The sequence below is a fragment of the Trachypithecus francoisi genome, unplaced genomic scaffold, assembly GCF_009764315.1.
Source record: "Trachypithecus francoisi isolate TF-2019V2 unplaced genomic scaffold, Tfra_2.0 Lachesis_group5, whole genome shotgun sequence".
Taxonomy (NCBI): Eukaryota; Metazoa; Chordata; class Mammalia; order Primates; family Cercopithecidae; genus Trachypithecus; species Trachypithecus francoisi.
In genome coordinates, this window is record NW_022681470.1 from 83,351,501 (window position 1) to 83,365,327 (window position 13,827).

General features: G+C 49.3%; 1 protein-coding gene across 5 annotated transcripts in view; it reads right to left on the bottom strand.

Annotated features, from left to right (window-relative positions):
• Positions 1-13,827, bottom strand: part of TMEM63A (transmembrane protein 63A) — a 36,909-nt gene that overhangs the window by 15,910 nt on the left and 7,172 nt on the right. For all 5 annotated transcript variants that reach the window (XR_004433778.1, XR_004433777.1, XM_033196888.1 and 2 more), the window contains exons 3-12: positions 12,527-12,606; positions 9,959-10,025; positions 9,049-9,086; positions 6,199-6,341; positions 5,410-5,461; positions 4,874-4,982; positions 4,199-4,269; positions 777-857; positions 461-584; positions 224-357 (exon numbers count right to left, since the gene is read on the bottom strand). Coding sequence is in view for 3 of the 5 variants with exons in the window: in XM_033196888.1 (XP_033052779.1) it covers positions 224-357; positions 461-584; positions 777-857; positions 4,199-4,269; positions 4,874-4,982; positions 5,410-5,461; positions 6,199-6,341; positions 9,049-9,086; positions 9,959-10,025; positions 12,527-12,606 (899 nt within the window). In the remaining 2 variants the exon portion in view is untranslated. The remainder of the gene's footprint in view (positions 1-223; positions 358-460; positions 585-776; positions 858-4,198; positions 4,270-4,873; positions 4,983-5,409; positions 5,462-6,198; positions 6,342-9,048; positions 9,087-9,958; positions 10,026-12,526; positions 12,607-13,827) is intronic.

Here is a 13,827-nt window from a genome sequence, read left to right on the forward strand (position 1 = left end):
CCACTCCATGGCTGCTGCCCACAACCCCACCACCTGTCACACAAACATGGGCTGGGCTGGCCGAAAGTGAGTGTGGGTGGCTGAGGGAGGAGAAGGAAACACCACAGATAAATCCCAGGGATGGTGGGTCAGCAGTACCATCTCTGCCCAAGAGGGACAGTGAGTTATCTGGAGGGGAACAGGGAGTCTTCCAAGAAGGGGTCTGGGATGTGCCCACACTCACTAGGTGGCCATGGACTTCTCCTGGAAGGTGACAAAGGCCATTCCCAGGGGCTGGTCCTGGACGTGGCATTCTTCCTCTGTGATCCTCTCCAGCAGCCTGTCCTTCATACGCGTATAGTAAGAGATGGCGTCTTCCTGCCAGAAGACACATCCCATGGGGAGGATGTGGCCCCATGCAGGTGTCTGGGGCACCCCCAAGCCAATGCCTGCGCTCCCAGCCAGGGAGCAGGGCCCTTACCCACTCACAGCCCAGCACTTCGCAGCAGCAAAACTGGCCACAGGGCTTGGGGTTGATGAGGGTCCGCTGGCCTGTCTTCACCTGCAAGTTCGTATAATAAGTCAGGCTCTTCTCAGTCTTCTTTCTGTAGGGGTGGGAGCAGGGGCACAAACTTCAGATTCAGAATCCTGTGGCAGAGACCCCCACACCTACAGTTCAACCATCGGTCGCTAGGGGAGAAGAAGGAGTCCAGGGCTTCCCTCCTCCCCTCCTAGCTGGGGGATGCAAGGCCAGCAAGGAAGGAGTGGGCATCTCGCAAAGCCCGCCCGCCACTCACCTCTCCTTGCACAGGTAGATCAGTTTGGCCACGTTGTAGCACAGCTGGACATCAACCACTTCACACGTGGGGTACGCATCCCTGTGGCCAGGGAGAGAAGGAGGCAAAAGATGCCATTGGATAAGAAAACACCCTAAGCAGGAGACATGCCCACAGATCCAAGGGAAAGGATGGCAGAGTGATCTCGCTGCTGGTTTCTGTGCCAGCAGAGACCTCTCTTCTGTCTTTGATCCTCCAAAAGGGGGAAATTTTGAAATTTAATACAAAGAGGGCTTTTGTTTTGTTTTGTTTAGAGATAGGGTCTCACTCTGTCACCCAGGCTGCAGTACAGTGGCACAATCAAGGCTCACTGAAGCCTCAACCTTCTGGGCTCAATCAGTCGTCCCACCTCAGCCTCCCGAGTAGCTCAGACTACAGGCACATGCCACCAGGCTGATTTTTATTTTTTGTAGAGACGGGGTCTTGCTGTGTTGCCCAGGCTGATTTCGAACTCCTGGCCTCAAGCACTCCTCCTGTCTCACCCTCCTAAAGTGCTAGGATTATAAGCATGAGTCACCGCACCCCACTAGCCTTTTTTAGTAGTTTCAGCTAACTGCCTGGAACTGACAAGTTTATACCCACTTGGCTTGCAATCAGCTGGCACTTCTCCCAGGGAAAAATGAACATATCACTATCCCCTCTGAAGACCCAAAGGAATAGATTTATTGTTTGTGCTAGGTCAGTATCTACCTTGAGCCCTCACCGAAATCCTATTCAGGTAAGCTTTTTTAAGGTCACACACCTTTCAGAGAGTCTAATGAAAGCAAAGGACCCTCAGACCAAAAAATGTCTACACACATATTAACAACCAGCAAGGCCGGGTGCGGTGGCTCACGCCTGTAATCCCAGCACTTTGGGAGGCTGAGATAGGTGGATCACTTGAGGTCAGGAGTTCAAGACCAGTCTGGCCAATGTGGTGAAACCCCACCTCTACTAAAAATACAAAAATTAGCCAGGTATGGTGGTGCACACCTGTAATCCAGCTACTTGGGAGGCTGGGGCACGAGAATTGCTTGAACCTGGGAGGCAGAGGTTGCAGTGAGCAAGACTGCCTCACTCCCGCCTAGGCGACAGAGTGAGACTCTGTCTCTAAAAAAAAAAAAAAGAACCAGCAAAATACATACTCACTATTGACCAGATATTGTTACATATATTGATTTATTTAATCCTCATTATAACCTGTGAGGTTTTGTCCCCATTTTACAGATGAGTCAACTGAGCCCCACAGAGGTAAGTGGCTTGCGCCCAAGATCACACAGCTAGTAAGTGTCTGAGCCAGGAGGTGAATATAGGCAACCTGGCTCCAAGGTCAATGCTCGTGGCCACCATGCAATACCCCCTCACCGTACACGCAAAATTATACATACAATTCCAGGGGATTCCAGAACCATGTAAATCCCCACCTACCACCTGCCAGGCACTGTTCTAGGTGCTGGTAACAGGGCCTGGATGTGCTTACATTTTAGTGAGAGAGAGAGCCCATAGGTATGCCAATCATGAAATTAAACAGTAGGACAATTTCTGGTCTCAATAACAGCTGTGAGGAAGAAAACTGCAATTTAAGCATCCCTGCTTGAAAGGCAAATTCATACATCAATCCCCACGGATTACAACAGCATTCACTAAAAAGGCCTCCTAAAATAGAGGAAAGCATGAGTCATGCAATGTTTGTATGAGAATGAGGGGACTTTTTTTTTCTCTTTAAAGTTATACATTAAGTGGAATTACTGTTTCCAGGTGTTGCCTAGCAGGCAACTTTGAGGAGTTGCTTCAAAGAAATGGAGAAAAAAGATTCTGGTATGGAGTATTTACATATTAGTAAATATTTCTAAAATATTTAGAGTTTCTAAAGAAGTTGTTCTAATTTTAAACATTCAATTTACAATTCTGTCTAGTAATTTCCTTAGCAAGTGCTTTCTTCATAAATAGTGCAAAGTTAAAGTGTAGCCAGCTCCTAGTCCATGCAACAAATCAGTGGCTGCTGAATGATAAGGAATGAAGAGAGGCCGGACATGGTGGCTCACGCCTGTAATCCCAGCACTTTGGGAGGGCAAGGCAGGAGGATCACTTGAGCCCTGCAATTCGAGACGAGCCTGGGCAACATAGCAACACTCTATCTCCACTAAAAATTTAAAAATTAGCTGTGTGTGGTGGCATGTGTCTGCAGTCCCAGCTACTTGGGAGGCTGAAGCAGGAAGATCTCTTGAGTCCAGGATTTGAGGTTGCAATGAGCTATGACTGCACTACTGCACTCTAGCCTGGGCAACAGAGCATGACCCTGTCTCTAAAAAAATAAGATAATAAAAAAAGGAATGAACAAAGAATAAAATGTCAGCTCCTAAGCCCAGCCTTCAGGTCCTCCAGCATGGGGTCCTGGGAGCCTTCCCGGCCTGCTTACCCTGCCCCCGCACCCCACCTCCACCTTTCCTGATGCTCTGGGCCTTCTCCCGCATCCCTGGCTGCACACGTAATCTCCTCACAGGAAAGCCTTTCCTCCAGCCTCCATCTGCAGGAATTGGTGCTGCAGATCCTCAAAGGGAGCCGCTGGAAAGGTGATTCTACCAGGGAGAGCCTGGACTCAGACACAGTGCTCACTCAACAGACACCCACTGCGTGGGTGGACAAACCAGCAAAGGCAAGATGGCCCTGAGGTCCTTCCACCTGTGAGACCCTAGCCCTGTGGGTCTGTATAAATGCTCAGCTCACGTCTCTTACTCTGCAAAGGTGATGCTAAGAACCCCGGGGTGAACACTTTTTTTCCCCTGTATGCTCTCAAGACGTTTATTTTTTTTTTTTTTTTTTTTTTTTTTTTTTTTGAGACGGAGTCTCGTTCTCCGCCCAGGCTGGAGTGCAGTGGCCGGGTTTCAGCTCACTGCAAGCTCCGCCTCCTGGGTTTACGCCATTCTCCTGCCTCAGCCTCCCAAGCAGCTGGGACTACAGGCGCCCACCACGTCGCCCGGCTAGTTTTTTTGTATTTTTTAGTAGAGACGGGGTTTCACCATGTTAGCCAGGATGGTCTCGATCTCCTGACCTCGTGATCCGCCCGTCTCGGCCTCCCAAAGTGCTGGGATTACAGGCTTGAGCCACCGCGCCCGGCCTCAAGACGTTTATTTGCACCTACATCCTGGTCTGTGCTCTGGACACTGTGCACAGGCTGCTTGAAGAGGATAGGCCACCACGGTGCCATGCATTGCACAGCACCAGCAGGGCTGGCACACTGGAGCCACTCCATACACTGTGGCAGGGCCAGGTCCTTGTCAGATCTCATCTGAATACCCAAGCGAGAGACAGCAGGCGCTCACCTAAGGTGCTTGCCCTGTGGGTGGGGCTGTGCTGGTCCTACATGGAGGGGGCTCAGCTCTCCTCCCACCCCGCCTGCTTACCGGAAGTGGCTCTCCACAGTCTCCTTCCTGGCATCTCTGGGGAGTCCTGTGATGAATAGGGTCCGCCTCACCTGTCCAGGAAACACAGTAGGGATAGAAGTCACCCACAAGCCAGTGTGCAGGTATGCTCAGGTTTCCTACCCCACTCCAGCCTCTGGAAAGTAAACAACAGGAAATTAGAAGGCTCTAGTTTTCTCCTTCTGTGGCCGGGGGAGCCCCAAAGCATGTCATTTACACATCATCTTCTTCCAGGCTGTACAAAGAATCCACTTCCAAAGCAACTCTATGAGCCTTCTTTACATGGCAGGAGACTGAGAAAGAGGTGAAGTGACTCAAATGTGGTCACACAGCAGATCAGAGGAGGACCCAGGCCTGGAACCAAGCCACAGAAGCACCCCTCCCCTGTGAAGCTGTGGGTGGTAAAGAGAAAGGGCTGCTCTCAACCCAAACTTCTTTACTTAGCACCAGTAACTGTCCAAATCTTGAAACAATCCACCAGGAAATTGTTTTTTTAAAGATGATGCCAAGTGTGAGCAAGAATAAGCAAGCCAGGCTCCTGAGGCCTTCCCAGAGCTCATTGTGGTCAGGGCCTGCAGCAGAGCCTGGGAGGCCCCTCCACTCCAGCTCCCACCTGAGTCTCTCCCAGCACTTGTCCCCACGCCCCACCTCACTCACCAGGTTCTCCTCTTTGTATTTAATGGACTGAGTGTGGTGCCGCATGAAGCCCACGGTGAGGAAGAGGTAAATGACGGCAAAGATGGTATGCAGCCAAAGTAGGTCATTGCTGAGGGGGAAACCGCCTGCCATCAGAGCTGGGATCCCAGGCAGGGAGCTGGGGGTGCAGAGCTGGGGCCGGTTACCCTCAGTGGGCACTGAACTGAGGACCAACAGCTTCATTGCAAGAGATGCCTCCCACGGAGGCTGTGTGGCCAATGTCACTCAGCCCACAGTGAACACTTCAGAGGGGTCCCTGTTCCTGTTCTGACAAATGAACTCCAGATCCACAGGACCCTCCATGTTTCTTAAAACCCTGGCAAAACAGTGCCTGCCTGTAGCGTGTTCATGCCCACAGCTCAACAACACACTAGCTGCAAGGGGCCTTCAGAACCAGCTGGCTCCCTTTGGAGTACCTTTAGCCTGCCCTGGGCTCCTGACCTGCCTTCTCCTTGGTCTCACCCATCGACACTTATCCCCACAGGCTCCATACTCACTCAGTCTGCAGGTTTGCTATTGTCGTCCTCCCAAAACTGTACGGGTCTTTGTCTGCAGAGAAGCACAGATACTTAGTTCCAGAGTCATGTGGGGAAGCAGAAGGGGGCGTAACCAATCAGCCTGGGTTTGTGGAGCTCTGGGGAGGAGGAGCATGTCTGGACCAGCAGGAAGACAACGCCTGACTGGTCTTTCCAGAGCTACACCATCAAGGCCTCTGCTTGACACCAACATGTTCCCTGATAACTTCTCAACCTTCCATTGCAGGTAAAGGCAAAATGTGAATTCATTTTGTTTTGAGAAAACTACAAACATCCTACGTTGTTACAAAACCAACGTTGGGAACCACTGGGTATATCCTAAGTGGATTCATGGTAGCATTTTGTAAGGTGGATTCTTGCAGTTGCCCTTAGCTATAATGCCACACCCTGAGTTTAATTAAGTATCATGGATATCTTCTGGGTCCATTAATTGTGACCTCCTAATTTGGGTGAGGGCAGGAAAGTATAAAAGACTCCCCAACAGCCCCTGATTCTGTAAATCTTGGGAGGCTTTTTCCCCTATTTAAATAGAACCAGACATTGATATTGGGGCAGTTTTAGCCTAGGTTTGTGGTAGATTATTCTCCAGATCTTTAATCAGATGGAAATGTTCAGAGAGTCACCCAGAGACCATCTTACATCTGAACTGGAGCAGGATTCCTGGGGTTCTGGTCTACCACAGTGAGCCCTTTCCCTAGGACTGCCACTCTGCCCCATTACAACATAGACAAGGGTGAGGAGGGTCATTACCCAGCAAGTCGCCTGAGAGGTTGACGGGCAGGATGACACACAGGGACAAAAAGCTGACCACCACCAGCAGGAAGATGATGTGCCTCTGGAAGGACAGGTAGTGGATGGCGTCCTCCCCACACCATTCCAGGATCTGGTCATCACTGGCCGAGACACATGTGGAATCTTAATGAGCAGCGGGAAGAGGCCTCACTGCTCTGCATGAAGCATCTCATATCATCCTCACCACAATCTTATGAGATGGTTTGATTGTTATCCCCACATTTTTGTTCACATATGAGGAAATAAAGGCACAGGAAATTTGCATAACTTTCAGGATCTCACATGATATAAATTCCAGAGCCCACCATCTTAGCCCCTGTACCATACTTGAGCTAAAGGAACACCAGCACTCCATCTGATGTTGCTAGAAACATTTGTGCCCAAGTTACGTGTGTGGGAAAGGTACATAAATACAGTCATCTCACAGCCTTGTCCTGCTTCTAAGGAATCACATTCAGAATAAAGTTAGGGCTGGGCGCCGTGGCTCACGCCTGTAATCCCAGCACTTTGCTGAGGCAGGTGGATCACCTGAGGTCAGGAGTTCAAGACCAGCCTGGCCAACATGGTGAAACTCTGTCTCTACTAAAAATACAATAATAATAATAATTAGCCAAGTGTGGTGGTGCACACCTATAATCCCAGCAACTCAGGAGGCTGAGGCAGGAGAATTGCTTGAACCTGGGAGGTGGAGGTTGCAGTGAGCTGAGATCCCACTACTGCACTCCAGCCTGGGTGACAGAGTGAGATTCCAGCTCAAAAAAGAAAAAAAAAAAAAAGAATAAAGTTGGGAATATGCCCAGGCCCCCACCCTGTTTCCTGTCTCCCCCTCAAGTGGAGACCTGAGGTAGAGCCAAGAGTCCCAGTCTATCCTACCACCCTGGCCTCCTCCCTGTGTCCCCAGATATGGGGAGGTGACTTGCTCCACCCTTTCCCACCCTTGGAGTGCTACACTTGGAGGCTCTGGGTCCACTGGGGACTCAGAAAATTCCAGGTTCACACAAGCTAGACTTCTGTGCTACAGAGGGAGAAGGGGCAGGGCACTCTGCTCTTTCCCACTCCCTGAAGGCACTGCTTCTAGGCTGGGAAAGCAGTGCTTTGGGAAGAGCTCAGGGAGGCAAGGGCTGCATCACAGAAAGGCAGATCTGAAAGATGTCAGCGTGGGCTTTACAGTCAGACCACAGTGCAATCCAGCGCAGTTGCCTCCACCTGAGAGGTAAGCAGGTCACGTGGCTTACCTGCCTCTGACCTCAAGCAAGGAAACTGCCCACTGCCTACCTCATTGGCTTAACAGGGGCTCATGAGAGATAATAAGCATCAAACACCTAGTGCTGTACGTGGTATCAGCAGATGCTCAGAAATATGCCTGTTCATATGAGTCATGATTACTATTTATCTAGAGGACAAAGCTTTGCAATTAACTACATTGTTCTCATTTCTAAATAAACTAACTCACCTCCTGCTTCCTCCTGTTCCAGACCAGAGTTGACTGTCTGCCACAGGGATCTGTCTCCTACCAGTTCCCCTGGGAACAACTCCTACCAAATCGACTATTTACAACATGCTCTCGCATATATTCATTCCTTTGAATTAGCCTGAGCACATGTTATCCTCAGCCTCCTTTTACAGTTGGGGAAACTGAAGTCCAGAAAGAGGGACTTACTCAACATCCTATAACCACCACATTTCATCAATTCTAAGATGTCATTTCCATATTTCTTTTTTTTTCTTTTTTGAGACGGAGTTTTGCTCTTTCATGCAGGCTGGAGTGCAGTGGGGGTGATCTTGGCTCACTGCAACCTCTGCCTTCTGGTTTCAAGTGATTCTCCTGCCTCAGCCTCCCAAGTAGCTGGGATTACAGGCACCCATCACCAAGCCCGGCTAATTTTTGTATTTTTAGTAGAGACGGGGTTTCACCATGTTGGCCAGGCTAGTCTCGAACTCCTGACCTCGTGATCTGCCTGCCTCAGCCTCCCAAAGGGCTGGGATTACAGGCGTGAGCCACCGCAGCCAGGCATATTTCAACTCCTCTGAAATGAGGTGTATCCTATCGTGATAGTTGATGGTAGCTTAGCTGGCAACATTTTCTTGTTCTTAGTGCTATATAAAACAACATGCATCTTACAACAATGACTTCTTAGATTCGATGGAATATGGCAGCAGGTGAGAACCAAGACTCACATCAGTCCCCGCCTCCTGGCTCCCTCCACCACATGAGAGGTAACTAACTGGCTCTTAATCACCTTTAATAATCTTTTCGATTTCTCTCCATGGGCCCCATTGAAAAAAGAAAACTTGTAACCAAATGAATTGAATGTATTATATTTCTTCACTTTTCACTAATTCAAAGACAGGCAAACCTGCCTAGGAGAGCTTCCACGGACATCTAATTTATTCAACTAAATATTAAGTTGAATAATTAAAGCAAAAAAATAGCTTTAGTTTGTGCAGTATTATGAGAGATGAACATATGATTTCCACTGAATATGTTGAAATAAATAAAGTTCATCTCTACCTTCAAGAACTTTTGGGATCCACCTCAATTTGGGAAGCTCCAGGCTCCAGCAGGGACTGTGTGCCCTCCAGCATGGAGGCTCCAATCCTACAGGCCTCCTTCCTCTGCCCCTGCCCCCGGGGGCTGCCTGGCCACCTTGATTCTCACCCCTCACATACTGCTTTGGACATTAGCTGAAAAGTATCTAAGATACCCCATCTTAAGATCAAGTATCTTGGCTCTTGCCTCTTGACTGGCCAAACACCCAAAAAAACCAGCCCAAAGGCCCCCCAGCAGCTGCCCCATAGTGTACTTACTGCAGACGGAAGATGGCAGTCAGCCAGGGACAGCATCCCTGGAAACGGAGAGAACAGGGATTAGCTTCCAACATCTGTGTCTTTGGGAGGCAGAGGTAACTATTGTCTTTGACATTAAATAACCATTTAACTTCCTGTTGTACAAAAAACAGTGCTTTTATCCCATATTCAGCAAGCATGCGCCCAGTACTTCACAATATACACCACACGCCTGGAATTCCTGCTAAAATCTCTTGACAACCTCGTGGTCAAATCACAAAACTTAGATCAAATCGGATGAAAGCTCAGGGCAGCTCTGGGGAAAGTGATGTGGGCTGCTGTTTGATTGTTTACAATCACTGACCAAGAGGTGAGGCAAAAGAGAGGAAACAAGCCTAATGGATTGGATGGTCTGCTGGAGTGGCTGTTAGGGGGAAAGGGTGTCTGTAGGTTTTATTGTCCTTCACATCTCTTAAACTTAATACCCCTAAAGCTGGGCTGTTATCCAGCTAGGAAAGACAAATATTTGTTCAATAATTCATTCAACAATGACTAAGCACCTACTAGGCATCAGGCGCTGGGGAACAGGGCTGGAGAAGGCAGGGCTCTTGCCCACATCTGGCTCATAATCCAGCCGGCAAGTCCATAATTAACTGTCACACAAAGCCATACATGTAAGAGAGAGAAGTGCTGGGGAAGCCCAAGGGATTCCATAGCCCTTCCCGCCTGCAAGTTCATCCAGTCTCAAGATCCCCGGTCATCCAGCTGCCATCTCTCCTGTGGTACTTCGCAAGTTCAGGTGCCTTCGTGGATGCAGAAAAGCACTTTCTCCAGCACTTGGCACTCAAGATCCACCCTGCTCCCTCCCCAAAACCATGACTGCCAGTCCCCACCACCTGGCCATGACCACAACTGTTCCTTAGATACCAACCAGCTCATTTTCAAAGTCTTGTTGCCCTGAGGAGGAAGTCGATGACAATCTCTGAAATCTGGACTCGCTAGAGACACAAAAAAGAAAAACAATGACAGATAATTCCTTAAAAAAAAAAAAGTCAAAGAGTCAAAAAGATCATGTCCAGTATTTTGCTGACTCTTAGAGCTCAGAACCAAAGCTACCAGCCCTCAATGGCTGAGACAAAATATAACTCACTCTGTAAAAGACAGAGACAAGGACAATGACCATTCCCAGGCATGGTATAAAACTCTATGTTATATGGGATGAACAGCAAGGGGTCAACACTCAGAAACCATACCATTGTGACTGGTCTAGCTAAAGTGACTTCAAAGGGTTGCCAATTTATAGCATATTTCCCAATATTATCAAATAAAACTTGGAATAAATACTATATTTTATCAAATCTAAGATACCACTGGTTGTAATTTGCATAATTATTTTATGAACTGCTAAAGAAAAAATGCTGCCAAATAACCTATGACCACCCACCAATAACAAGATGCCTCCCAATTTCGGAGATGAGAAAATGTCAAAACATATGTTTTAGAGTGGACAAATGATGGCACTTTATATTGTGGCATTGTAATCAAATCCTTTCTTGCGAGTACTCCCATAAAAATACCCCATGTGCTATAAATCTGAGGTGTTTGCAATATGTGACTGCTTTTCTTTTTTTTTTTTTTTTTTTTTTGAGACAGAGTCTCGCTCTGCCACCCAGGCTGGAGTGCAGTGGCCGGATCTCAGCTCACTGCAAGTTCCGCCTCCCGGGTTTACGCCATTCTCCTGCCTCAGCCTCCCGAGTAGCTGGGACTACAGGCGCCTGCCACCTCGCCCAGCTAGTTTTTTGTATTTTTAGTAGAGACGGGGTTTCACCGTGTTAGCCAGGATGGTCTCGATCTCCTGACCTCGTGATCCACCCGTCTCGGCCTCCCAAAGTGCTGGGATTACAGGCTTGAGCCACCGCGCCCGGTCTTTTTTTTTTTTTTTTTTTTTTGAGATGGCTCTGTCACCCAGGCTGGAAGTGCAGTGGTACAATCTTGGCTCATTGCAACCTCTGCCTCCCGGGTTCAAGCAATTCTCTGCCTCAGCCTCCTGAGTAATTGGGCTTACAGGCACCCGCCACCATGCCCAGCTAATTTTTTTATTTTTGATAGAGACAGGGTTTCATCATCTTGGCCAGGCTGGTCTTGAACTCCTGACCTCATGATCCACCCGCCTCAGCCTCCCAAAGTGCTAGGATTATAGCTGTGAGCCAACATGCCTGGCTGTGACTCCTTTTCTCTAGTCTCCTATTCCTGGTTCTACTGTTCCCCTGCTAAAGACAAAACACATGACGAGACTTAACTTTAAAAGCCTTTGCAGAGACTCTGTCCCTTGTGACCTTCAAGGTGACCTCATGGGGAAGAGACGACAGAAGGAGACCGACCCTAATAAGTTTGGGGCCTTGACCAAGGTTGCACAGCCAGAGATGCAGCAGGGCCCTCTGATCCCCAGGTGGTCTTTTCAACCAGAGTACATGGCCCCCACTTCTAGCTGAATGTGCCGTAAAGGCATCAGATGTCCCAAAAGTTTCTCCCCAACAGCCCAAGGTCATCACCTCAGGCTTTAGCAAATCCCAGAGCAGAGATCATGGGAAAGGATGGTGCATTTTCAGGTACACCTCTCCTCTTCCCAGTTCAAAGGATCCTGCCACTCAGGCCACATGTCAGGAGGGGCCCGAGAGTGGAGGGTCTGCCTGAAGAGCCCCAGGGGAGGCTCTGGGTGGCAGCTGGGGCCAGTGCCTGAGTTTTCATCACTCACTTCCTATTGCCACATCTGACACAAGATCCTGGGTGCAAACAGCCAGCTGGAGCTGGAATGTCAGGTTGTGCAGATCCAGAATTCACTGTCACCCTTCAGGCGACATGAACAGAGAATCCTAGAGCCTCACGCAGAACTAGAAGGACCCGAGGCCCAGCCGAGGGAGCCTGTGCTTTGTAACAGACTTATCCAAAGCCGGCACTGACCTGGCAGGAGGGTGGGGCAGTTCCCTGACGGCTCTGCTGCCCTTCTTGATCCTCACCCAGCCCTGGCCCCAAGCTAATTAATTTAAAAGATAATCACTTAAAACACTCAAGGTGAGAAAGAAAATGGGCATCCTCTTCAGAGGATGATGAAAGCCCTCAGTATCTAAAGCAACCTGTTCGAGGCCAATAAGGTTCACAGCCTTGGCCCAACAGAAGCCCTGAGGGAGCTGAGCATCTAAGCCTAGGTTTTTGTTTTTGTTTTGGTTTTGGTTTTGTGAGCACAATGAGGGTAGTGAGGCTGACCTCATGGGTCTGTGGTGAAGAGCAAAGAGAATAGCTATTGGTACAGGCCAGGTAGATACACTCAGTGAACACAATCTAATAGCAGTGTCACGTGTGGGTCCTGCCCACATGGAGGGCTTCATAAGCCCCCAGCCCATTCCAGGGACACACCCACACTATACACACATATATGTACACACACACTCATATACACGTACGCACATGCATGCTCATAGCCTAGGTGATATGTCTTTACCTGTCTGCTTCTGACACCAGAGCAATGCGGCCATAGTCCCAGAATCTTCTTCTTATAATGGAAAACACCAAGATTAAGAACTAAAAATAGAAAATAAACCAAGTAAAAGCATATTGGATGGCTTCTCATTAGAAGACACAGTGGTCTCAGGGGTAAAACCCACCTGCCTGCACTCAGCAGGGCTAGAAGGAAAACACACAGGCTCAGAGAGGGCGCTGAGCTGCCCAAGGCCACACAGCTCAGTAGCCTAGATGCTTTGCTCACCCTTTCACCAGCTCCTGTCACCTGTGCCCACGCCACCAAGGCTGCCGGCGCTGATGCCAAGCTTGCCTGGAGCCTGCCTGGTTATGCACGTCAGCCCTGTCTCTTGCTCTCAAGGCAGCAGTGATACCACAAGGAGGACCCAGTCTCAGGCCCTGATCTGCCTTCAGTGGCCCCTAAGCAGGAGGGTAAGGTCTGGCCTCACAGCAGTCCCAGGAACCAGTATCCTTCTTCACTTTACAGAAAATTTCTTTTTTCTTTTTTTGAGATGGAGTCTCGCTGTGTCACCCAGGCTGGAGTGCAATGGCATGATCTCAGCTCACTGCAACCTCTGCCTCCCTGGTTCAAGCAATTCTCATGCCTCAGCCTCCAGAGTAGCTGGGACTACAGATGCCTGCCACCATGCCCGGCTAATTTTTGTATTTTAGTAGAGACAGGGTTTCACCATATTGGTCAGGCTGGTCTCGAACTCCTGACCTCAGGTGATCCCCCTGCCTCAGCCTCCCAAAGGGCTGGGATTACAGGCGTGAGCCACCACGCTGGCCAGAAATTTCATTTTAAATTACAGAACCAAGGTAGCACAGCCTCCTCAGGCTAAGCCAGAAACATCAGATTTTTCCTCTGAGTTTGGTTCCCCTGAAGGCAGGCCCCGCAGGCACAGAGCATGCATGCAGGCAGCAAGGCCCCACGAGAACCTGTGCTCAGGCTGGCTCAGCCTTCATAAGCTGGGACACCTCAGCAAGCTTGTGTCCAACGGCAACCTCAGGGCTGGACTAAGCCGGTTAGCTCTAGACATCTGTAGACTCTAGACTGTCCTCACTCCCCACAGTCCACCTTGGCAGGCTCCCTGCCATGTTCCTGCCTCTCTTCCCTCCCTAGACAGGGTCCCTCTCTTTGAGGTTCAGGGAGGTAGAGAAATAAATCTTAGTAAGCACATCTCTGCCTGCTCTGATCAGAAACAGGGGTTTTGAAGGTGGGCTTTGTTTTCCTAAAGGAAATCCAGAAGACCTGAACCCCAGAGGCACTGAGTTCTCGTGGAA